The sequence below is a fragment of the Mustela nivalis genome (assembly GCF_964662115.1).
Source record: "Mustela nivalis genome assembly, chromosome: 1".
Taxonomy (NCBI): domain Eukaryota; kingdom Metazoa; phylum Chordata; class Mammalia; order Carnivora; family Mustelidae; genus Mustela; species Mustela nivalis.
The window spans coordinates 133,434,399-133,461,553 of NC_139020.1; the positions used below are offsets into that span (position 1 = coordinate 133,434,399).

At 38.8% G+C, this 27,155-nt stretch overlaps 1 protein-coding gene across 4 annotated transcripts in view; it reads left to right on the plus strand.

Annotated features, from left to right (window-relative positions):
* Positions 1–27,155, plus strand: part of KCNH8 (potassium voltage-gated channel subfamily H member 8) — a 373,867-nt gene that overhangs the window by 146,263 nt on the left and 200,449 nt on the right. For 3 of the 4 annotated variants that reach the window (XM_082729065.1, XM_082729066.1, XM_082729067.1), the window contains exon 3: positions 11,568–11,699. In XM_082729065.1, the coding sequence (XP_082585191.1) occupies positions 11,568–11,699 (132 nt within the window). Of the gene's footprint in view, positions 1–11,567; positions 11,700–15,669; positions 15,749–27,155 lie in introns of those variants that run through there. The other variant, XM_082729068.1, reaches the window with a different exon arrangement.

Genomic DNA, 27,155 nt, shown 5'->3' on the forward strand with positions numbered 1-27,155 from the left:
TGGAATAAGAAGGTTCAGTGACACGAGGTAGGGCATGGATGCAATTCTGCCAAAAATGTGACATAATCTGCTCTGCTAATTGTGGTAACCATGAGAACGTGCCTCTTGTATCTGATTACAGGAGAGTAATTGGCTAACGGCCCAGCTCTTGTGCTCTGAAACCATTTCACTGTGTCGGTACAGAGGCCAGGCTTTCTATGGGCAGCTTCCAACCCATGACTGAGTGAAGTAGAGGTGCTAAACAGTCTGTTCCTGGCGGTACGGAACTGCCCTGTTCGTCATTTTGGCTGGGTGACTCCATGATGACCTTGGTGAACTTTCGTTACAACTGCACTGCAGTCTAAGACACTGTTGTCCAGGTTTTCTTCCTTCCCTCTCTCCTTTGCTTGACCTGAGACCTGCATTATGGTGTTCTCATCATTGGCTTCTAAGAGGACCTACAATGGCACACATAAAGTCATTAATATTCAAAAACAATATTAAGTCGCACATCCATGAATGATTTCCTGAGACTATCATTCCCCCTTTCCCACATTCTTTAATCCCCCTTTTGTTGTCATTGTTGTTGTTGTTCTTACAGCATTAAAACCTTCTAATAAACTATGTGATTATTTATAGTTTATTGTTTTTCTCTCCAAAGTAGAATGTACAGTCTCTTGAGGCAGAGGACAGAGATCTATCCTATTTTGTTTACTGATATATCCAAACACATAGAACAGTTCCCAACCATAGAGGGCACTCAATAAATATTTGTTGAATGAATAACTTAATTTCCAATCACTTGCAACGTAATCTCCAAATATTTTCTTTTGGGTCCTCAATGAAGTAATCCTAGAATCCCAGAACCCCTTGTCCATGCTGGATTCTTGTGGGTATTATGATTAATGGTACCAACAATTATTCCATTGCCCTGAAAAGACCATAGATTCCTCCAATGGCAGCCTTGTGCAATTAGAGTTAACTTGATCCTCTAATTCTGATTTAAGGGAAGTTCTTTTTCACTGAACAACAGTAAGTTTGAAGAAATCTTAAATTGCTTTTCTTAAAGTCAAGTATCAGGGGTGCAAGTTTGCTTCAGTGTCTTCTTCTCAGAAGGAAGTGACTTACAAATAGCAATCATAAATCCAAGCCCATTGAATCCGACATTTTTCTGCTTCCTTAAAGTTGCCCATCACATTTGGCCTCTTTCCCCCCAGAGGATTGTTGAAATAGAGAGCCATAGCTCAGAGTTGACTGGGGTCAGTGCTCTTTGTATTTTCCAGTCTTAGAAGAGATAAATCCAGGGGATATCACTGTGTGTCCTACCTAGAGCTGCCACGGTACAGAGATGACCATTTCTGGAGGTTCCTAAGAAAGCAAGAGACAAAAACATATTGGGAGGATGTGTCAGACAAATGCTTTGTGAATGAGGTCAGAATATGGTGCTACTTACATTAAAGACTTAGGTTACTACCCTTAAAAACTTACACGAGTAATCAGGAAGCTTTTATGAGTACATTCTCTTTATCTCAACATGGGGACTGAAAGTAGCACTCGTGGTGGTTTTCACATCCCAGAGTCTTATTGGATACTGAAGCAACTTTAAGAGCCATGTGTATCTTAACGAGGGATGTATTCCAATCTAAAGTAGCTGAATCTTGTTTCAAAGAGAGGTTCTAGGGGCCCGGCTGGCTTGGTAGTTGGTAAATGTGATTGTAAAGACCTCCAGGTTGTAGATTTGAGTCCCATGATGGGTGAAGAGAGTACTGAAAAAAAAAATAAATAAAATCTAAAAAGAGAAAGAGAGAGAGTGGTTATACTCCTATTCTTGATTGAGAGAAATTTGTTGATTATCCTAAGGCTTTATTTCATTTTTTTCTATTACACTATGGTATTTAATAAAGCATATGTATCATTACATCCTATAGTATGGGGAGAAAAATTAAATGATAATGAAACTCAATTCCTAAAACATTGTTTATAGAACAAGATCATTCCCAGAATATTGTAGTAAAGCAAAATCAGAAAATCAAACTCAGATTTGTGTTTAAATTCTGCCCTGTGGCACTTAACAGCTGTGTGACTCTGAAGAAAATACTGCATATCTCAATTTCCCTATTTGTAAAATGTGGTTCAGTTTGGTAAAATATTGGTCAGATTGATCAATGAGAAGTTTAGATGTAAGAGCATGTAAAGCACGTGGCATAGTGTCTAGCACATAATGGAAACTGCAGTGACAGCTATCACTGGGTTCTGGCTGTGTGCATTATATTGTTTACATCATCAGGACCTCCTTATCTCCTATTTCTTATTGGACTGTACCCAATTGTCCTGGCTCCTCCTCTAAACCTATCCCAGCTGGATTTGTGTTTAACCATGTGTGGAAAACCCTTTCAATTCTCTTTACCAGCAGAAGCGGTTTGGTTTTCTTGAAGCAAATAATATGGTCAATAACATAATCAATGATTTGTTGAACAAGGATGGTGCAACTATTGACAAAAGCACATCTTGAGGAAATTTCTTTGGATCTCAGGTTCCCAGCCTCCTCTTTTTCCTGATGATTAGGGATTTCTTAAAAAGGGCTTTACATGCTCCTGGAAGAGGAATAAGGTTTTTATTGGAACAACATGGAAAAACGAAACAAACGAAAACAAAACAAAACTTGGCACTTTCAAATCAGTTAAACATCACTTGATTTGATATCTATCTTTCCTTCCTTCTTTCCTCTTTCTCTCTCTCTCTGTCTTTGGAATATCTATTAAAACTTAAATCACTGGAATATGTAAAAAGTGATCTCCCCTGAAATACGACCTCCTAACTCTTACTGCCCTGTCTCGAACTTCTTGTCATTTCTTACCTCAAATCTCTAGAGTTACTAGACCCCCACTATGTATTCTTTAATGCTTGTTCTAGAAAAATTGAAAATAAGGATCCTGAGAAGAAAGGACACAAGATGAAACTATAATTCCACAAGCCATCGCTATTAATATTTTGTGTGCATTCTGCCAGTCTTTTTTTTTCCTACATAGAAACAAATTTAAAACACATTGTTTCTATAAGATCCTCCTTTTTTATTAAATATTGATATGAAAAGTATCCTTAGTCCACTGCCCAGCTCAGGAGGTCTCCAGCGGGTCTGTTAATCTCTTACCAACTCCACTCTACCCTCTGTTGTTACACAGGTCTTGGGGTCCTAGTGCCCTTTACTTTGGGTCCCTAAGACCCTGGGGCATGTAGAGGAAGGGTGTTTACTCAAGGAAAATGCAATGGGGACAGAGCAAAGACCTGAGACATACAGAGGCTGCACTGTGGATGGATAGCCCTTGGAGGGGTTCCCAAAGATAAGGTACAGCCTTTACCTCCTATTTCACCAAAGAATCTTTGTTTTCATCCCTTAGTGTAGTACAAAGGCTGAGAAGGGCTGGGGGAGACTGCTATTAAGGCTTGTCCCCCATGCAGTTGTGGGTCCTCCACGGGACTTCCCCCTCCTTTTTAATATGAACCTTCCGTTAGGTCACTTCTTCATACTACGCATTCCATTCCTGGGTTTTGTTTTGTTTTGGTTTGGTTTGGTTTGGTTTTTTTGGTCCCTTGAAAATAGACCTCCCATATTGGTAAAGAATCTGGAATGCTATGTTAATATTTTAAGTAAGCAGTGAAAAACAATTGGATGTTTTTACTCAATATCCTATATTTTCACCGCTTATTGGAAGCAGCATGGCAGGAAACCTAAAGGCAGGAAGAACACTTTTGAAGAGTGGATGAGATGTGAGTAAAACCGGGAGAAGGCAGTAGTAGCAAATGTGGTAAAGAGGAAGGGTACCTAAGGGCTCGGTGATAGACTCAGTTGGTATTCCCATTATTGCTGTCTCCTCCTGCTATAGATACGAGTGTCCCATCATCCCTCACCATCAGGAGCATCCTTTGTGTACTCATCTGCAGTCCCTTTCCCACCCCTGCCTCATTGCCTACCTCCTGGACTAATTTCTAAAAACTACCAAACTCTTCGCTACATCATGGATAAGTAGCATCGAGACAATAGTTGCTGGGAACCAGACTCATCAGATTTAGTGTGAAGTATGAAGAGCGCCTGAAAGTGTTTAGATTGCATAGTGTTGATGCTGTTAACACTTAGGGTATTACATTACTGTAGTAATCATTTCAAAGACTATATATCACACATATTTATCATAAAAAAATCCAATCAAAGTTCTGCTTGAAAGAAGAAATTTGAGGATAGGCAGTGTCTGTATCCCCTTTTCTGCTACTGAGGTACACTGGGAAATGCAATTTGAATCTCATCAGGACAGCAAAGTCACTAAAGAGAAAGGAAGAGCTCACAATTTGATTTACTTTTATATCTGACCTCCTTATATTTCGTTATTAAGCCTTGAACTCATACTGGAAACCTTATCCTTCGTTTTTGCTTATTACCAAGTTTAACCTTTTGTGGGTGAGTAGGAAGCATCTAAGTCTTCTTACAATACAAATAGCAAGTCAAATTCTCCGACACTCTTGTTTCCCAATGAAGAAGAAGGAAGTACCGAAGTGGAGACATGGGACATTCCACTAGATTTGAGCACTGTGTAATTATTTATACAATCCCCAAAATACATTTTACCATGTAGGGTATAAATCCTGTTTCCTCCCCACGAATTGTATTTATCCATGGAAGTCAAAGGTGTTATTAACTTAAATCCTGGCAGAGCCTCGTCTGTTTTAGCACTCACCAGCCCACATGGTAATTACTGCTGCTGTACACAGAAGGACTTAAAATTGACACAAGATTTCTGCCCTTTAACCTGTTTTAAGAATCCTTCACCTCTGAATTTGAGGCTGAGGAATGTGCTGCCTCCCGCCTTAGCTTTCCAAGAGATTTATCGCAACCAGACTTGAATTACTGCTGACCGGAAGGTGTTGCGTGATCATTACTATGCCTGTCGGGTAGAGAGGAAGAGGCCAGCCTTGGGGAGTAGCATTGAATGATTATAGTCATGCAAGGATGGAGATGTCGTCAGAGAGTCAGGGCAGAGCGCCTGGTAGAGAAATTCAGGAAAGCAGGGAAAGGATGAATAAGTGATCACATTGCGAAGGATCTTGCCTACCTGCATGGTAATTCTGGAAGAAGCAAGTGGCATATGCTTTGCTTTCTAATTTTAGAGGTAGCCAAAGGTATATCTGTAAGGCGGATGTTGTGGATAAATCTGAAGGAGAAGCTGAAGGAAGAAAGGAAGAAGGGAAGGAGGGAGGAAAGAAAGAACTCAGTACCTCCCTTCAACTATTTCGCTCGTACTGGCATACCTCCTTTTATTGTGCTTTACTTTATGGTGCTTCACAAATAATTGTGCTTTTTACAAATCAGAGGTTTGTAGCAACCCTATATAGAGCAACTCTATTGTGCCATTTTTCTAACATTTGTTCACTTTGTGCCTATGTGTCACGTTTTGGCCATTCTCCCAATATTTCAGACTTTTTCACTATTTATTATATTTGTTTTGGTGACCACGATTGGCCACCTTTCATATTACTGTTTTAATTGTTTTGGAGTACCACCAACATTGCCTGTATAAGATGGCAAACTTAAATCAATAAATGTGTGTGTTCCAACTCCTCTACTACTTGGCCATTCCCTGTCTCTCGCTCATTCCTTGGGCCCCTTTATATCCTGAGACACAACGATATTGTAATTAGGTCAATTAACAACCTTACAGTGGTCTCTAAGTATTCACATGAAAGGAAGAGCTGCATGTCTCTCACTTTAAGTCAAAAAGCTAGAAATCGTTAAGTTTAGTGAGGAAGGATGTTGGAAGTCAAAATAGGCCAAAAACTAACCCTCTTGTGCCAAACAGCTAAGTTGTGAATGCAAGGAAGTTCTGGAAGAAAATTAAAAGTGCTACTGCCATGAACATGTGAGTGCTAAGAGAGTGAAACAGACTCATTGCTGATAGGGGGAAAGTCTGAGTGGTCTGGATAGAAGTTCAACCCAACCAAACATTCCCTTAAGCCAATGCCTAATCCAGGGGAAGGTCCTAACTTTCTTCGATTCTGTGAAGGCTGGTAGAAGTGAGGAAGCTGCAGAAGAAAACTTTGCGGACAGCAGAGGTGGGTTCATGAGGTTTAAGGGAAGCAGCCGTCTCCATAACATCAAAGTTTAAGGGGAAGCAGCCAGCGCTGACCCAGAAGATCCAGCTAAGATAACTAGTGAAGGAGGCTGTGCTAAGTAACAGATTTTCATGTAGATAACACAGCCTCCTATTGGAAGAAGATGGCCTCTAGAATTTTCATAGCTGGAGAAGAGAAGTTAATGTCTGGCTTCAGAGCTTCAAAGGACAGGCTGACTCCCTTTTTAGGGGTTAGTGCAGCTGGTGACTTTAAGTTGAAGCTAATACTCATTGACCATTCCAGGAAAAATCCCAGGGCCCTTAAGAATCATGCTAAATCTACTCTACCTGCTCTTGATGGCAGTCTGGATGATAGCACTTCTGTTTATAATATGATTTATGAATATTTTAATTTTAAACCCACTGTTGAGACTTACAGAAAAAAAATTCCTTTCAAAGTATTACTGCTCATTAATAATGCAGTTGGTCATCCAAGAGCTCTGATAAGAGTTATAAGAGTTATAAGAGTTATACAATAAGATTAAAGTTTTCATGCCTGCTAACATTATATCCGTTCTGCAGCCCATGGATCAAAGAGTAATTTTTTTTTTTAAGATTTATTTATTTAGGGGCACCTGGGTGGCTCAGTGGGTTAAAGCCTCTGCCTTTGGCTCAGGTGATGATCTCAGGGTCCTGGGAGTGAGCCCCACATCGGGCTCTCTGCTCAGTGGGGAGCCTGCTTCCCTTCCTCTCTCTGCCTAATAAATAAATGAAATCCTTTAAAAAAAAAAAAGATTTATTTATTTATTTGACAGAGATTACAAGTAGGCAGAGAGGCAGGCGGAGCAGGCGGGGAGGAAGCAGACTCCCTGCTGAGCAGAGAGCCCAATGCGGGGCTCAGGCTTAGAAACCAGGGACCATGACCTGAGCTGAAGGCAGAGGCTTTAACCCACTGAGCCACCAAGGTTCCCCTCAAAGAGTAATTTTGACTTTCAGGTCTTCTTACTTAAGAAACACATTTTGGAGGTGCCTGGTTGCCTCGGTTGGTTAAGTCTTCAACTCTTGATTTCTGCTCAGGTCGTGATTGCAGTATTCTGAGATAGAGTCCTGTGTCAGGCTCTGCATTTGGCTAAAATAAGTAAATCTCTGAGGAAAGAAAAAAAAAAAGAAAACACATCTTGTAAGGTTGTAGCTGCCATAGATAGTGATTCCTCTGATGCATCTGGGAAAAGTACTTTGAAAACCTGGAAAGAATTCACCATTCTAAATGCCATCAAGAGGGAAGGTCCAAATATCAGCGTTAACAGGAGTTTGGAAGAAGTTGATTCCAACCCTCATGGACAACTGGGAAGGTTTCAAGACTTCAATGGAAAAAGTCACTGTGGATATGGTGGAAATAGCAAGAGAAATAGACTTGGAAATGGAGCCTGAAGATAGGACTGAACGGCTGCAATCTCATGATAAAACTTTAATGGATAAAGAGTTGATTCTTGAGGATGAGCAAAGAAAGTGGTTCTTGAGATGGAAACTTCTGGTGAAGATGCTTTGAAGGTTGTTGAAATAACAACAAAGGATTTAGAGTATTACATAAACTTAGTTGATAAAACAGCAGGAAGGTTTGAGAGGATTGACACCAATTTTGAAAGACTCTACTATGGGTAAGATGCTATCAAACAGCACCGTATGCTACAGAGAAATCACTCAAGAAAGGAAGAGTCAATTGATGTGGCGCATCTCATTGCTGTCTTATATTAAGAAATTGCCACTGCCACCCCAGCTTTCAGCGACCAACCTCCTTTGATCACTCAGCAGCCATCAACATCAAGGCAAGACCTTCCACTAACAAAAAAGATGACAACTCATTGAGACCTCAGATAATGGTTAGCACTTTTTTTAGGGAAATAAATATTTTTAATTAAGGCATGTACATTGTCTTTTTAGACACAATGCTACTGCACACTTAATAGACTACTGTATAGTGTAAACATAACTTTTATATGCACTGGAAACCAAAAATTGTCATTTAACCCAGGGCAATTGGGTGGCTCAATTGGTTGGGCGGCCCACTCTTGGTTTCTGCTCAGGTTTCCATCTCAGCATCCTGCGAACAAGCCCTGCCTCAGGCTCTGTGCTCGTTTGGGGAGTCTGCTTCAGGAGCTCGTGCTCTCTCTCTCTCTCTCTCCTCCTCCCCTTACTGTTTCTCTTTCTCTCTAAAATAAATAAATAAATAAATAAATCTTTTTTTTTTAAAGTTCTTTAGCTCACTTTATTATGATATTTACTTCATTGGTGTGGTCTGGAACCAAACCCACAGTATCTCCGAGGTGTGCCTCTATACAGTTTTTTGTCATATGTGTAATAGAAAGGCAGACCTCAGCCTAATACATGCCAGATCATTACAAAATTTGAAATTATAGGGACCCGTGTTAATGAACTTTTACTGAATTTACAAAATGTCCAAGGTTATACCTCATTGTAACTTAAAAGACAAATCACAAAGTGATCTTTCGGCTTCCCCGGAACATGATGTGAAAGGAATGCTGTGTGATTTGAGATACTGTCTGGTGGGCAGCACTCTCTTGGCTCTCTCTCACCTGACATGTTTTTGCCTCTCTCTAAAATACTTTGGTGCCCCTGTTCAAAGGCTCTGTGGAAACAATAATGATGCTTGACTGAGTGCTCAGATAAAATGGATTTTCAAGAAAATTAATAGCTTCTGTTCTGATTTGGGTGATGTTTTTGCAAGATAATTGACAGAGACATGCTTTAAATTGTGATCCCAAATATCAGATTCATACTGTTTTCCACGTCCCCACTGTTACTATGTCTAGGGTCTGATTGATAGCTTGCCCTGATAGGTCTTTTTGTTCCTACCATAGCACAGCATTAGTGAAAACAGCTCCCACCTCGAAACAGTGGCTATAGAAAAAATTAGAATTAAGGGCCATTCTGGGATGATGGGGATAGTAGTGTTTGGGCAGGGATATGGCTCATTTATAAGGTTTCCCCATTAGTCATAGACAATAGAGTTGATTTATTACCTCATGGTTTTTGAGTTGCTCTTTCTACCAGTGGACTGATGGATATGAGAGTATTGCAATTGAGGGAACCAAATTAATTGGGGAAGGAAGTTAATTTGAGTCCTCCATGGTCCTGGGCTAGTTAATGTGGGAGCTATGGTTAGATCTCAGGTCTCCCGGAGCCTGGTGATGGGAGGTTGAAATGGCATTGCTGTGGCATGGATGTTTAAGAATATGAATGAAAGGAAACCATAGATTTCAGTCAGGAGAGCATGGAAGAATCCATGGTGCTGAAGCTGTTAGGAGGATGCCCAGATTGGGTACCTACTCCATGCGCACTACATATGCTTATTATATGTGTATTCAAACACACTTTCCAAAAAGTACAACAGCAACTAAAATAAAAGGTGATTTTTATGTCAGACAACCCCTATATCAACTCCTTTATTGTGTGCTTAAGTAAGAAAAAAACTGGTAGATTCCAAGGTTGGATGGTTACATCTGTTGTTTGGGAAATTGTGAGATCTAATACAGTATATACAAAACAACTTAAAATATCAAGAAATACCAAGGGCATTTCCTTTTTTTTTAAGATTTTATTTATTTATTTGACAGAGAGAGAGAGATAGCGAGAACAGGAACACAAGCAGGGGGAGCAGGAGAGGGAGAAGCAGGCTTCCCGCCTAGCAGGGAGCTTGATGTGGGGCTTGATACCAGGACCCTGAGATCACTACCTGAGCCGATGGCAGCCGCTTAATGACTGAGCCACCCAGGTGCCCATCAAAGGTATTTTTGGCTATTACTTTTGTCAAATTTGTATTACAAATTTGAAATCATCACCCAAATAAGGTGGAAATTCACACTATTAAGGGTTTTTCCCTCCATCAAAAGAAAAATGAAGGAAAAACATATGTAAATAGATTAATAGTTTTGAGGGGCGCCTGGGTGGCTCAGTGGGTTAAAGCCTCTGCCTTCGGCTCAGGTTATGATCTCAGGGTCCTGGAATCAGGCTCTCTGCTTAGCAGGGAGTCCGCTTCCCTTTCTCTCTGCCTGCTTGTGATCTCTGCCTGTCAAATTAAAAAAAAAAAAAAATTAAAAGATTAATAGTTTTGTTTTTAAGCAATAAATTTTTTCCATTTTCTTTTCTTTTCTTTTTTTTTGCCCAGGAATGCTTTTTAGTAGGAAATCTAGTATTAGGATTTTAATATATTCTTAAAATGCATATTTTAAGATATATAAATACATTTCAAAATATGAGCCTTAGGTTTGAATCTGAAGCTACTAATGGTATTTTCAGAGTTCTTTTGCTCAAAACATAGAATTGAACTTGATTATCCCTTTTGAAAACATGTTATTGAGGGACCTAGGTGGTATCCTCCTTCAGCACAGGTCATGATCCTGGGGTCCTGGGATGGAGTCCCACATCGGGCTCCCTGCTCAGAGAGGAGCCTGCTTCTCCCTCTGCCTGCCACTCCCCCTGCTTGTGCTTCCTTTGTCTCTCTGACAAGCAAATAAGTGAAATCCTTAAAAAATATGTTCTTGAAGTAAAACGTATATATGGAAAAAGAGACACGCATAAGTGTAGAGTTTGATGGGTTTTCAAAACTTGAACACTTCTGTGTAATTAACATAAAGGTCATAAAGCAAAACTTGACCAGGATCCCAGAACTCCCCAACCTGTATCCCCTTTGAATCACAATCTTCCAAACCGCCAACGGGACTTTTAGCACTGTAGGTGAGTTTTGTCTATTTTGTACTTAACGTAAATGCATTCTCCTCATTTGTAACTGGCTACTTTTGCTCAGTGTTATGTTAGTGACATTCATCCATCTGACGCCAATTATTGTATAATGCTCATTCACAGTGCTGCCTAATGTTTATTGTGGGAATTTATCTTAATACTGCTGTACAGTTTTTAAGGTATATATGTACTAATTTGTGACCAGCCACTAATGTATGAGAGTTCAAGTGACTATGCATTTTGGCCCAAACTTGGTATTTTCCATCTTTTTTTACTTTAGCCATTCTGGTGGGCAATCATTGATTTTTAAATTGACTAAATAAACCTCCAGCAAATTTGTGTGAAACAAAGGTCTTTATTTAGCAACTCGTGCATGCTGGGCGTGGGGAGGGGCAATGTTTCATAAAGTGGAATGCTTCAACATCAACAAGTTCAAAAAAGAAATACAGTTTAAATTACATAAGCAGAAATATCTCAGCACAGACAAGTGTTTTTGTTTAAAATACAGCCTTATTTCCAAAGAAAGCATTTCATTTGAGAATGGAGAGATATGCATAGGGGCCAGACATTTATGGAATCTGAAAACTGACATTTTTAAGATTTTGGAGGGGAGGTGTGGGATAGAGGGAAACAGTAAGGACTTTATTAACTGTGCCACTAATGATTGAGATTTTCATAGAAAAAACACGAGGCAGTGGTTGATTTGTGTTTTTATTACCATTTCAGGGTCTCCATTTTGGTGCCTATTGGATATTGTTCCTATAAAGAATGAGAAAGGAGATGTGGTACTTTTTCTGGCTTCATTCAAAGATATAACAGATACAAAAGTGAAGATTACTCCAGAAGATAAAAAAGAAGGTTGGTACTGTTTTCAGAAAACATTGACAGATGGAGTAACATTTTGAAATTGTGTACTCAAAAACTCTGGGAGGAAAAAAAACTGTCCTTTTAATAACAGCAACTGATAAATATTCATAACCATTAGCAGTCAGTATTTGGTGCCTATTGCAAAATCACAGAGAAACTACATGAATTTACATTCTTGTCTTGGTAATAAAGACTCATTTGACGGGAACCAGAAGTTCATATTCCTATGCAAATAGGTTGAGGAAGGAAAATAGTTTAATAAAACACCACCTTGTTTTATTAGGGAAGAAAATGAGTGGATAGCAATAAGTGAACTTAAAATGATGTGATTGAAAGTGTATCTCTCGGTTTCATCTAAAGTGCAGTAGCTCAAAACTTAGAAGTGAAGTGCAATATTAAGAATCAAGTTTAGTGGTTACTAGAGTGGACTGTCACAAACAAATGTGTATCTGTATCTTACTGTAAATTACAATATGATAATTTGTTTTAAGGCACAGAGAGACTTTCTGATGATCTTTAAAGCATTGTAAGACTTGATGTTGCTTTCCTTTTACTTCCTATTTATACTTATGAAGAAATTCCTTGCAATTCATGCAAAGTGACAAAAATTGACACTGATAACATGTTGATATTGTTTCATTTACTTAAGCAGGAGTAGAATTAAATAATTTGGTGACCAGAGAAAAAACAATAGTCATTGCAGGGATGTCCTATGTAGTAAATTCTTTATGAGAACAGGCTATTAGACATTTCAACAATCATGTCTTTATAAGAATGAACTCTTTTACTCCAGCTCTTTTAAAACATGCATGGGAGTGTTTTAAATATATAATGTCTCTTGAAATGACAACATGAAGGGAGAACTATTCCGGTGTGGTGTCTCTACCCCCACTTCCATCTCTTAAAATGTTTGCAAATACACAACTATTTTCCTGTGTGTTTGCATGACTAAATAGTGAGGCATATTTTTACATACATAAGGAAAGAACAGTCTTACGGTTAAAGTTACTTGGATATTAGAGTACGTTAATACCTGACCAGTGAGAGGAAAGGAAATGGGGAGTCACTGTGCTCAGTTTTTGTCTTTAGTGGTTTTTGTTTGTTTGTTTTTGGTGTTATAGGAATTCAGAAGGTAAGTATGAACTGTATTTGCTCACAGCACTTGTGACACCACATGTGTGAGTTTTTTCCATACCAAGAACCAGTTCTACAACTTTCTGGACACCAGCTGGGGGTCCTATCATCTCATTTAGCTCTGACACCGCTCAGAGTTAGTGTCAGACGCCACAGGTGTATGAGCTCATTCCCACAAGACTGCCCTTACCCCAGACGCCAGTCACAAACACCGAGCGCCCATGGTTCCCGAACTTTTCTGTCCGACTTGGCTATAAAGTTGCAGGCTCCTCCACATGCCCCTTTTCAGATTTGATTATTTGCTGGAACCGCTCACAGTGCCCAGGGAAACACTTTACTTACATGGTTACAAAGGATACACTCAGCAACAGCATAATGGAAAGGACAGGTAGAGCAAGGCATGGGGGGAAGGGATATGGAGCTGCCATGCTCTCTCTGTGTGTGCCAGGCTCCCAGGACCTCAGTATGTTTACCAACTCAGGAGGTCTCCAAAGCCTGCTGTTCAGGCATTTTTATGGAGGTTCACTATGTAAACATGATTGACTACATCATTGACTATTGGTGATTAACTCAGTCTCCAGCCCCTCTCCTCTCCCAGAAGGTTAGGGGTGGGGTAAAAGTTCCAACTGTCTGATTTTGCCTAGGTCTTTCACCGCTGAAGCTATTTAGGGACCTCCCCAGCCACCAGTCATTCCTTAGTGTATAAAAGACACTCACCATCTCAGAGATTCCAAGAGTTATAGGGTTGTTTGCCAGGAATAGGAGATAAAGATCATGTGTGTGTGTGTGTGTGTGTGTGTGTATACTAAAAAGAAATATGTGAATACTTTTTTTTCTTCAAAGGGAGCAATTTAATTGACTTGCTTTGAAAATGAGAATTATGCGTAATGGTTTTTTTCAAATTTAACTCATCACCTTTGTCTTAGATCTGTTATGTTTGCAGAAAGGGAGAAATCCCTGTCTTGGAAGACTGAAAATTGATAAAAGGAGCAAAATACACTTACTCATTTGGGGTTTGAAAGAGCTCAACTAAAACACTCCTTTTCTCCACTCCAGTGCTGGTCCAATTCATAAGGAAATAAGAATAAAGCAGAAAGGAGACCAGCATATCACCTTTCTTTCTAATGAAACCCATAACAGAGGGTCTGACATATATCTACAGCAAGTGAGCTTCCCTTTTTTGAGCTCCAAATTTAGGCAAAGCTACTCCTCAGTCACAAACAGATCTATAATGAGGCAAGGCAGAGCTCACCAAGTTAGCATTTCAAGCTCAAGGACCTGAACAGATCAGGTGTTCCCCAAAGGCAGTTGAGCCTTAAAGAGAAAGGGGCTGCCCTGGACATACCAACATGTCCTTCCAAACTCAACCAATTAAGTTCCTCCTCTTTTCCTGGGATGAAGTGAGTAAAGAAGCAAAGAGAGGCCAAGTGTGATACACTAACAGAACTGCTTGCACATGAAAGACTATACCCACAATTCGGGGGTGGAGCGCATGTATTTGAGTACTCTGGAACCAATAACAATTTTACTGATTCAGAGTTCTGTCTTAAAAATGAGTTTTACATTTATATTTAAATAAATGATGTTCAGTTATGCTCAGTAATACTCCAATTTATTTAGGGAACATGTATAATCATGTTCCTTCTTTTACAAAGTTTAAAGCAAAAAATATCAACAAAACACTTTTACCATTAATTATATAATGCAAAATATGGTTTAGGAATTTTGAAATACTTGATAGCAGCTCGTAAAATTTTTTATAGCTTTATAACTTTTTCCTCAAATGATTATTACTTTATATAAGATTATGTATTATTTCTGCTATGTAATGAACACTTAAGAACATTTTTCATTACTACCGTATTATAAATGTCCCACAAAAATATATAGTATTTTTATAGAAGCAAACTATGGTAGGCCAACATGATTAAAAATGATCTTAAAAAATAAATATATATTTCTTTTCTTTCTTTCTTTTTTTTTTTTACCTGCACTTAATAGAGGAAAAATACATTAAAATTCACCCGTTGATGGCATGTCTTGCAGGAAAGGCACATCTTAGCATATGGTATTTTTAGAACTTCAGGATAAGTATTTGAAAATCATTGAAATGTCACTGTGTAACTGGAACAATATTTGTCTCATAGCACTAGAAAACTCTAAGTGAGCATGTAGCCTGACTCGACCCGATATTGCATCTCATACAGATATATCACTGAAGTTCACTGAGTTGTGGAAGATTTGTGTTAATTAAATTAATTTCCTATCAAGGCTCAAATGATGGTCCTTAAGGTATAAATTGTGCACTTCTATTTTAAAAATAAATACTTTAATTATTAATGTCTATATTGTTTGGGGTTTTATTTGATATGAGAAAAAACATTTTACAGAAAAGGCTAGCAAGGTGTGGGATACAAGGAACGGCATCGATGGGAGATGAACATGAAACGCAAAGCACTGTTTGTGCACTCTGTAGCTCTCAGCTAGCAGATCTGGGGTGTATGGGGGGTGGGGAGAGGTCGAGGAGAGGGAAAGCAAGGGAGGGTGGGAGGCTCTGGGGGACTGCAGCAGAAATCTGGTGATTTTTACCGCCTAATACCCTCCTTTGTTTGGATACATATTTTACTTCCATTCCAAAAATGTGTGTAAACCACTAACTTCTACATCTACATCTAAGCGTTACTGAGTGCATAAGGTGGAACCTTGTTCACCTCTTTCACTATCATTAAGAATTATTTTAATGCCACGTAAAAGTAGATTATTAGTGGATTAAGTAATTCAACAAATACTTACTGAGCCCCACTCTGCCTCCAGATTTGAACTATTGTTTGGGGATGTCAGAATGGAGACCACGTGCTTTGGATCATCCATACTTTGGCTCAAATCCTGGTTCCACCACGTGCTCGGTAGTAGATCTCAGACTTGCTGCTTATCCTCTCAGAGACTGAGTTTTCTCATCTATAACATGGGGTAATCGTACATACTGCATTTGTTTCAGTTTGTCAAATGACAAAAACGACACAATTGAGTAACGGGCTTGATGCTCTATTTATTCAAGGGCAGACACTCCATGGATTGGGAGTGCCTCACAAGCAGTGGGTCACTGTCTCTGAGGGATATTGGGCAAGAATGAGTTTTCTAGGAAGATGGGGGACCATGGAAACTGGGTCATGATCAGCAAGGAGGTAGGGGATTTCCTTACGAGGCTTGCAAGGTCCTATGTTTCAGGATAAGGTAAGCTAACTAAAGCTGATTGGGAGGATTGTGCTTGGAGTATGTTTGGATTCCATGACAGGAATTCCCCTTAAGTGCAGGCTGGCATAGGTGTCAATGTCAGGCCACTGAGTCCCCTTTTGTGAGTCCCAGTATATGAATCAATTTTATCAGGTTTATAAGAAGTAACATATGCAAATCACATAAGACAGGATATAGAATATGCTCGGTAAAAGATAGTGGTCATGGTTCTATTCTGTTTTATTTTAATAGCTAGCCATTATTCAGTCTCTACTTCATGCTAACAGAAACTTCATTTATTTCTCATTACAACCATATGAATTAGGTATTATTCCCATTTACCAGTGAATTTAAGTAACTTGATAAAACTGACAGTGTAAAAAATATCTTAATAGAACTAAAACTTACATTCATATAATCAAATTCCAGAGTGTACATTCTTTTATTGGGATTCTTTTTTCCTCTCCTCAAGAGCTTATAATCTTATGAAAGACACAGATCCAGTGTTTGTAATTTAGTATATTCAGTGACAGTAGAGTGGCGGAAATGGTAAATTCTTTCTAGGAAAGGTAAAAGGTTAGGGTGGAGCCAGCAAGAATTGGAGCAGAGTCAAAAACTTCATGGGGAAAATACTACTGAAGCAAGTCTTAAAAGATGAGTGGAGTTTGGTAGACTGAACGGAGGGACATTAATTTCAGGAGTTGCACTAGCAAATAGTTAACCTTCTTTTGGAAGCAGATTATGAAAGTCAGGGAGTTGAAGTTTATCTCTACAGAGGTAGGCAGACCTTAAGTCCTAAATGTTTTATTATGCCTTTCTCTTTTTTTCAAGTTTTCATTTAAATATCAGTTAGTTTACATTTTATTACGTCTTTCTGGGGAGTTTATATGGTGTGGAGCTAGAACTCACCATTAGAATAAGTAGGCATTGAAAGATGAAGGCAAAGGAAGACTGATTCTAAGTTTCTGGCTTGGGGACAGTTATGGGCTCAATTGTGTGCTCCCCAAATCATACGTTGAAGCCTTAAACGCAGGACCTCAGCACGTGACTGCATTTGGAGACAGGGCCTTTAAAGAGGTAATGAAGGTGAAACGGAGCTGTGATGGCGGGCCCTAATTCCATTGGGCTGGTGTCCTCACAAGAAGAGGGATTCAGCACAGGGAGACAGGAGGGGCGGGCATGCACAGACAAAAGGCTGTGTGACCAGGAAGCAAGGGGGCAGCACCTCCTTCTTTTACTCTAAACAGATGTGATTTTATGACCCACTTTCGAACAACCATTCACATTCACCTTCTTAAAGTCTCTGGATAAGCCAAGCTGATTTGTTCACTCTCAACTAATACAATGTATCCTCTTTTTTCCCTCCACACCCAGTTCTCCGATCTTCCTTCACTTGAATCATCTTTGTCACTCCTAGTCACTAGGAGAATCCTACCTTTTTTCTTTGTCATCAGTTTACCTGAGCCACCTGAGCTCACAGTGGGGGTCCTCCCTGTTTGCTGCTGACTTCATTCATCCGGCTTGTCTTTCTCAAACTGTGAAGGGCCTTCAACTTGGCATCCTGCTTCGTAATCTTTGAATTTCCTGAGTGCCTTGCACAGAACAGTCACAGAGGACACGCTTACTCATTAATTTTATTAAAGGACCTTCACTTATGGGACAGCGTTCAGCTTCTTTTTGAAGTCCCTTTTCTCTGTACTCAGTTGCACGCGTCTCCGTCTTCCGAACTCATTTCACAGCAGTTCATTCATTATACTAATCTAGTTTTCCATTCAGACTGGTTGAGTATATAATATGTGTCTTCTTGCTCCCGGCACAGGGCCCAAGGCAGTGAGTTTCATTTCTCATAGGATGCCCAGATCTGGTTTGAAATGATGGTTGACACTGAGCTATGCATTATGGACGCACAACATCATCAGTGCTCTCAGACCTGGAGACTGTTATGATTTCTAAAATGTGGGCACTTCAGATTTGTCTTGAGAATTTAGGGGTTGATGGGTGAAGCTCCTCATATTCTCCGCCGGTAATACAAACCGGTATTCAAATGCAATGGCTTTCTTGGTAGCCTCACTTTTGGTGGATGGCAGCAGGTTGGCAGTATTCAGTACACTGACCGAAGTTTTACATTGCTCCTGCCTTTTCCTCTTCCTAAGAGGCTTCGGAAGAAATAATAATAATGACTAGCTGCATCGCACAACTAGATATCAATTACAGTTAGCTGCAAGAACTTGAAACCCTAACAACATCAGCTTAATCAGTAAGGGCTTTCTTTTCTCATATTGCGAGTGGTCTGAGCTGAGTCGCCCGTGTTTGGAATGGTGAGAGCAATACTGGTAGGCGCTCACAGGCTCTTTTTTTGCCTTTCTGCTCTGCTTTCTTCACGTGCTGCTTGTCATTCTCATTCTTTTCATTTTTAAGTTTTATTTATTTAAGTGACCTCTATACCCAGCGTGAGGCTTGAACTCACGACCCCGAGATCAAGAGTTGCATGCCCTTCCGACTGAGCCAGCCTGCACCTCATTCTCATTCTTGTCACCTCGTGGCTGTAAGATGCCTGTTGCACCTTTAGAACTCATTTCTGGTGAGACAGAAAGGATACTGAAAGACAGAGAACAAAGGCTTCTTCTGATGCTTTGCCTTTGTGGGCAGGAAGGAGTGTCCGGGGATTTCCATCAAGATGTCATTGACTATAACTCTTTCACAGGGCCATCTCTAGCTGGAAGAAAAGCTAGGAAATCAAAGTTCTCCAGTCTATTTTTAAAAGTTTTCACACCTTTGGAGTAGAAATAGCCTAAAGAAAAAGGGCTTGGAAGTGGGGTTGGATCAACCAATCTAGAGTGTCTATCATTTACTGATGATTTTCTATAAGCCAGATTATAGATTCTACTAGGATTCTACTATAGATTCACAAGGATTCTACTAGGATGGAGAAGAGTAAAACAGACAAACAAAAAACAAGAAAAAGGAAAAAAAAAGTGAAAGCAAGTGAACTGTCCAAAACCTTAGTATTTTGAGGAGATGGAGACAGGATTGAAGCCCAGGACTGACTGCCTGGTCTCAGAGCAGGTATCTTTCTATCACGCTCTGGGGTATCCTATGAAACAAACGGTAGAAATTTGGGAATGAGGTGGACAAAAGGTTGGGCTTGTTGCATTTCCTTCCCCAAACCGCTTATTGTTATCTAAACAGAAAGCATGGGTGGCTCAGGTCTTGATCCCAGGGTCCTGGGATCCAGTCCTCCCTCAGGCTCCCTGCTGGCAGGGAAGCCTGTTTCTCCCTCTCCCATTCCCCCTGCTTGTGTTCCCTCTCTCACTGTGTCTCTCTGTCAAATAAATAAATAAATAAATAAATAAAATAAAAACAGAAAGCTCCTGCCCCACTCCTTTTTTCAATCCTTTTTTTTTTTTTTTAAACATATAGTATATTGTTTGCCTCAGGGGTACAGGTCTGTGAATCGTCAGGCTTACATGTTTCACAGCACTCACCACAGCACATACCCTCCCCAATGTCCATAACCCAACCACCCTCTCCCTACACCGCCCCTCCACCCCCCAGCATCCCTCAGTTTGTTTCCCAAAACTAAGAGGTTCTTATGGTTTGTCTACCTCCCCGGTCCCATCTTGTTTCATTGTTCCCTCCCTTCCCTTCCCCCCACGACCCCTGCCCTGCCTCTCAAATTCCTCATATCAGAGAGATCATATGATAATTGTCTTTATCTAGTTGACTTATTTTGCTCAGTATAAAACCCTCCAGTTCCATCCACATCGTTGCAAATGGCAAGACTTTGTTTCTTTTGATGGCTGCATAGTACCCCCCCATCTCTATCTGTGTGTGTGTGTGTGTGTGTGTGTGTGTGTACCACATCTTCTTTACCCATTCATCTGTCCATGGACTTCTAGGTTCTTTCCATAGTACCTGCCCCAAATCCTTTTTACCATTCTTATTTCTTATTTAGAGTCTTTATTATTCAATGTGAGGTTTGAGGACCTGATACGTCAACATCACCCTTTGAGAAATGCAGAATCTTAGGCCCTGTAGCACCCTCAGAATCAGAATCTTCATTTTAATAAGATCCCCGGGGGAGTCCCCTGTGCATCCGAATTTGAGAAGACTTGTGCCAGACACATTACCTAGAAAGGCCTTCTGTGACCACCCTGTCTGAAGGAGCCCATCTCCAGCCACATTGTTACATCAGTTTCTTCATAGTCTTCCTCGCACTGACTGTGATCCGAAACAACCTTTTTCACAGGCTAGTTTCTTTGTAATAGTCCTGTACTCTATTAAAATTTAGTTTTCGGGGCACCCGGGTGGCTCAGTCAGTTAAGCATCTGCCGTTGGCTCAGGTCATGATCCCAGGGTCCTGGGATCAAGTCCTACATCGGGCTCCTTGCTCAGTGGGAGTCTACTTCTCCCTCTCACTTTCCTTCTGGGCTCTCCCTCCTTCCTCCCTCCCTCTATCTCTCTCTCAAATAAATAAATAAAATCTTAAGAAAAAAATGTAGTTTTCATCAGGGAACAGGCTCTGCCTCTCTCCTGCGTCACATCCCCAACACGTGTAGTGTGAGTGTCTAATACTCAGTAAGTTCTCCAGAAATATTTGAGGGATGGATAGATGAATAAGTGAATGTAGAAATGATGTCCAATTTAGCAAGTTTTATTATTCAGAGAGAGAAAACAACATAGCCTTCTTGCTTTTTCAGAATCATCAGATCATAACTACCAAAGCTGCACATCTCAGGTGTACATTCTGATGAATAGATTGTGTGGCTCTGTTGTGCTTGATTTAAGTCAAAGACAATTTAACTTGTGTTTACCCAAGTCAGTTTCTTCTCAGAATGTGTTCTTACTGCTGGTGTTGAATGGCCCTTTCACTTCAAATAGAATGCTATTGGTCCATTTCCTGTTCTGAGTTTTCCGTTTATCTTTCAGTTTCTGGGAATCGCAATTTGGTCAATATTCTAAGATAACTAAAGGCATTTAAAAAAAGGCATTTTGAAAAAAAATATATGTACATATTCTCCAAAACATTAAGCCATTGATCAGATATTAGTTACATCTGAGATGATTTTTGTATACTTTCAATTTCCATTTTCAATGCGGAACATTGTAATAATGTTCCCTTCACTTTCTGAAATATTTTGCCTGCTTTTTTATTTGTTTGTTTGTTTGCATAATGGAAGAAACATATGCAAAAATCCTAAGAGAGAGCAGTTGTTTAATGGGAGAACTGTTGTAAAAATTGCCACTTTTTCTGAGGACACTGACTTCTGCCTCCAGGAGATCTATACCAACTCTTTGTCAAAACTGTGGTGAAATAAGAAATGAAGAGCCCAGGCAGATGCTTAAAGTGATTAAAGAAACTTTATCTCATCTATATTATCTATATTAAAAGAAAAACGTCCTTTGGGTTTTCTATACATTTTCACTATCATCATTTCCTTAAAGGCAAATAGTGAAAGCCAGGATTTATCAACCAAGTTGCCTTTAAAGACCATGGGATAATAAGATGAATGAAATCTTGTGAAAGACTATGGTGGAGACTGAGGCCTAATACACATGGCATGCTTCACAGAGTCATTCCATTTTAAAGAAAAATTTTAAATATTTTATAACCAATTAAAACATACCTGTGGACTGAATTTTTTCTTGTAACTGTCATCCTTGGACAAATCATTATGAAATTAATAACTTATTAGTCTGATTCTTCTAAAAAGTATTATAGTTTTATTACTTCAAGAATAGAGGCATGATTTTAACCATTTTGGGAGATGAATTTAACATTAAAACCCTTTTGCAATTGAATGACCAACTAATTGAGACTCTAGACAAATGTGTATTAAGAAGATTAATGAATTCAGGCTGAGAATTTTAAAAAGTCATATAACCCGACTTTCTCTGGCTGGATATATGCATTCTTAGTGATATTCTCTATATCCAACAGAATTCACCTGGTCATTTGTATTAGGGAATGTTCCCAATTCAGGGATTATAGTTGTCATACCACTGTCATGAATGATATGGTACAATTTCTTTGGACAAGCTGGAAGCCATAGGACAGAAAGATCTGCAAGTCTCTGTGTCTCTGGCCTCAGCCTCTTATGGAGAGGCCTACTTGGGACAGGCAGGATATTGTGGGTTTGCGCTGCAGAGGGTGGTGGTGTGGGAGTGGTTTCCCCTTTTGCATTTTGTTTTATATGGGTTAGTATGGTGATGGCTTTGCCAATGTGAGAAAAACAGACTGTTGAGAGCCAAGAGCTTTAGTGCCAGCCTTTCAGAGAAGTGGTGGGAAACATGGGGTACCCTGAGGAGGAGGGCCTGGGTCCCTAAATTTCAGGAGATTTGAGTTTAGCTTCTGCCTCTTACATCAGTAAAAATCAGCAGTCCATCCCAGCTAGCTTGTTTGCAGATAAGGAGAATGTCTGGGAATCCACTGAGCAATCCTGCTTGTCTCCACAATGGGCTTCCCCCAAATTCCATGAGGCTTTGAGTGTATTTGTTTGACACATTTTGTGGGGAATGATTTGGCTCAGGGAGAACATAGACATTTCACTAGATAAATGTCTACTGAAATGTTCACCTAATTGCTTCAATTTCTTGAAATTATATGGTAACTCAATTTTATTTAATCTACTTTAAAAATACATCTTTCAGTTCTTGAGAAAAATATGTACAGACTCAATGTGGAGAATCAAATTTTTTTGCCTAAGTATTAGCATTTCTTAGCAAACATTCATATTAATGTTGATGCAAGATGGGAGGTGAGATGAATATTTACTAGCTAGAAAGCTGCTAAAATGACTGATTATATTGAGGAGAAACTTCGAAGTTACAAATGGTGCTTATGAGCTCATTGGTCTGTGCTTTTGTTTCTTTATTGTGTTCCTTTTCCCCTCCTAGACTCTGAGCTGTGTGAAGGCAGAGGCCATGTCTGATTCACTTTTGAGTGAATTTAACCAGAATGGAGGTTAAGGTGGGCACATGAAAAACTAAACTAAATGGCCTTGAGAGATTAACTTGTGGCTATTTGGAATCAGTTTAGAATGACTTCTTAAAATTTATTTATTGAAAGAGAGTCTCTGAACTAGGGAAAGTCCAGAAATAATCTAAGGTTTAGTAGGCAAATGGGGGTTTTTAAGCATTTGGGAGGTCATAGGTAGCAAGGTAAAATAATGTAGCAAAAGAGGCAGAGATAACAAAAGTAATGAAAAGGAAAATAGCAGCTTCTAATGGTCGATGAAGAAAATCGGTGATCATTTATAAAAAGGACAAAATGAGATATTCCAGATATATCTGACACAAAATGTATTATTTATTAATATGACCCAAGTGACAAGATTAGTAAACAGGCCTACTAGGTGGAACATGAAAGCACGCACATTATCGGACAGTATGAGAGACACATCTGTGGGGGGTTGATCTCTCCAGAAAGTGGTTTAGAGGAATGTGATCACTAAGAAAGGTACTCCGGAGCATCCAAAGGCAGGTGTGATACCCAGCAGAGAAGGGCAGGATACAACAAAGCTGAGTCACATTGGAGCACGGTATTAAGAAGTAACCATTAGAATGGCTAAATGTCATGATTTTGGTTGACTTCTCAAGTATCTACTCGCTCCTGTGTTGAGGATGCCATAGTGTGAGCTGAGATGAGTCATTAAGTGATGAGCCCAAATGGGACTCCAGCTGTATTTCACCTTGCAATAGAATTTCAGCAAAACCCGAATGATAGATTAACAAAATTACAAGGTTAACAGATTATTTAACAACTTATTTATATATATTACATCATAAGAACAGAAAAACAAACCATACCATGAGCTCATGACTTTTTGAATAAATAGTCTAGCTTTGTATTGAAAAGGGAGGTTGGTTAAATTAAGGTTAAAATGAAAATTACTCCTAATAATGTTCTGTCATTACCTTCTGTGAAGGAATAAGATAAGCCCAAAGCTGATCTCCTGAGGATAAGGTGCTCTGGAAAACTGACTTGCAATGGTCTTGTCTAACTGTAAAGTCTCTGGGGAAATGCTGGCTACCAATGAGTAGGAAAGGGCTATAGGGTATCCAAAAATTCTCACACAACCAAAACAAAAAACAAAAACAAAAACAAAACAACAACCAAAAAAACCCTACAAAAAACCAGGAACATGGTGAATGAAGGGAGTTTCTCAAAGGCTTGACAGAATCTCCTCCTCAATTAGATCAGGTCATGGCAGCCACGGGGCAACATGAGAACCTGAAATTCAAGAATGCTTATCGATATGCACAGAAGTACTGCTTCCTGGTCGTTTTACTTTGTGCTATCACTTCTAGATTTGTGGGTAGTTGTATGCATTATTTACATTAAGAAAGGCATGTATTTGCTGGTGGCTTTTCATAGTGACTGTTGTTCTTGTGCAATCACACACGGTTAGAATCAAAAGAGAACCTCTTAATCTGTGAGGATAACAAATGATAGTGATGAGAAGAAAAATCAAATGAATCAGATTATCTAGTAGCAAATAAGAGCTACTGTTTGACCTAATGTCTTGTGGTTGGTAATAACTACCCAGAATTTTATGTTGAAAAGCCTGTTGAGGTGGCGTCTTGTCTCACAAGGGAAAGATGCTAGAATCAATTATTGAACTCTGTCAAGGCCATAGTGAATAGGAGAACAGAAGGTGGTAGTCACAAGCAAGCTAGAGATTTTCCACACCTGCTGTTGAGGAAGGAGTTATCATTTTTATAATAAGTAGAAAATTAAAAACCTCAACTTTCTCTTGTGGGGTTAAACCATTGATACAAAACAGTATATCTTTCACATATTTTTGAGATGAAAACAATCCATCCATTGTGGTATATAGTTGAATTCCTATGATTATAAAAACAATAAATCGTAAATTTAGGAAGAACTGATGACCTAGAGAGAAATCCTAATACAGAATACCTAAAATTGCTGCATTAAAGAAAGAAATTTACAATATGGCTGTGCTGGTGGTACAGTAAAGGAAAGAATTAGATTTGAGGAGCAAAAGGAAAAGGTGGTATGTTGGAGTTGTGAGAGAAAAGAGACAAAGCCGAGGTCCTGAGCGGAGTGAGAAATCAGATTGCAGACAGCAGCATAAATCTAGAACAACCAAAAGATGACATTGAGAATGTCACATGTGGTAGGGGGGTGAGGGACCCCAAAGGAGAAGACTGGTTTACTGAAACCTTGGATCTGGGTAAAGCATGAAAAAAGAAAAGAACATCTTTTATAAATAAATTCCTGAACACAGTGTCACACTTACTTAGATTTGGGACTGAATTTGTAATATCTGCTGGATATTGAGTAAACCTAGTTGAAAATTTTATTCAAAGTAATTGTGGTCCATGGGGTTACCAGGCACACAAATCTTCTCCAGTTGGGTATTTCTAATTGCAGTTCTAAAAGAATCCTCAGAGACAAAGTTCCAAGGAACATGAACCTACAGTGAAAACTCATCATGAACATGAGTCATCAGTAAAATAAGAAATCACAAAATTGAGTCTTCAACCTGTAGATATTAAAATTATCAGATAGGAATTTAAGTATGCTCAATTTATTTAAAGAAAATCCAAGAGTACATATAAAATATGAGGGAGGGACAAAGACTATCAAAATAACACACGTATTTGAAGAAACAAATAGAACTTTTGTAAATGATAAAGATAATTATTAAAAATAAACTCAATGAATAGGATGGCCAGCCGGTTAGTCACAGAATAAGAAAGAAATCAGTGCATCAGAAGAGGAAAAAATCCAATGTATACAACATATTATACATAAAAAAAAAAAGTCAAGAGAAATAGTGGCTAGAGTAAAAAGACCTAAAATATGTGGACTTTTAGAAAGCAAGAAGAGAACAGTGGATAACAAATTATTAAGGATTTTCTAAATTAATGCAATTCAATATTCAGATTTAGGAAGCTCAACAAATCTGAGCAGAATAAATATAAAGAAATCAAACCAAAAATGTCACCATGAAACTAAATACTAGACGCAAAAAGAAGATCTTAAAAGCAGGCCTAGAGAAATGACTTTATCTGCAAATGGAAGCCAATCTGACCGGCAACTCTCCTTTCAACACAACAAAAGCCTGAAGAGAATTCAACACTGTTTTCAAACTGTTGATAAGAATCAGTGCCAACCTAGAATGTTTTATCCACTTGAACTCTTGAACAAATGGAGATAACAGAAACTTTAGCTAAAAACATAGATCATTTGCTAACAACAATACTTTCCTATTAGAAACTTTAGTGTTAGAAATGAACAAGAGGAAATGACAGCAGATACAGAAGAGATTAAGGAGGTAATATAATTTTTAAAAAACATCATGCCAATAATTTTTCAAAATTAGATGAAATGGAAATTTGTAGAAACATTTTAAAAAATTGACTCAAGAAGAGAAAATAAATTTTAATTATCTTGAATTAAGCCTATCAATCACTTGCTTAAATATTTTCCCTATAAATATTAAACTCAAATGATTTTATGGATGAGTATTCCCAAACATTTACAAACACATAAACTTAATCTTCAACAAATTCTTTCAGGGGATAGAAAATTTCTTTCATCTTAGCACTAAAACCAGCTAAGGACAGATTGCAAAGCTTGGGAAAGACAATGACAAGCCAATCTTACCATAAATGTAGATGCAAAGATTCTAAATTAAAACAAACTGAATCCAACAATGAAAAAAAACAATAATACATTCTGAACAAGTTGAATTTATCACAGCAAAGGAAGTTTCAACATTAGAAGGCCTATTAATAAATCTACCATATTAAGTGATTAAAGGAGACAATATGGTCAGGAGTCCCACCACAGTACACATTAAAGATATTTTTGTAGAGTTCATGGCAGAAGTACATTTCTGTTTAACAATATGCAAGCAACTCTGACTAGTAGCATAAGAAGGGAAAAATAAAAGTAAAGATTGTTATAAAAGTAACAAAATGGTCATATTTTCAAATGATATAATTGCTTACACAAAAAGCCCAAAACAATCTACAGAGAAATTACTGATATTTATTAATGAATTTAACAAAATTGACAATTCCAAGAAAATATTCAAAAATATT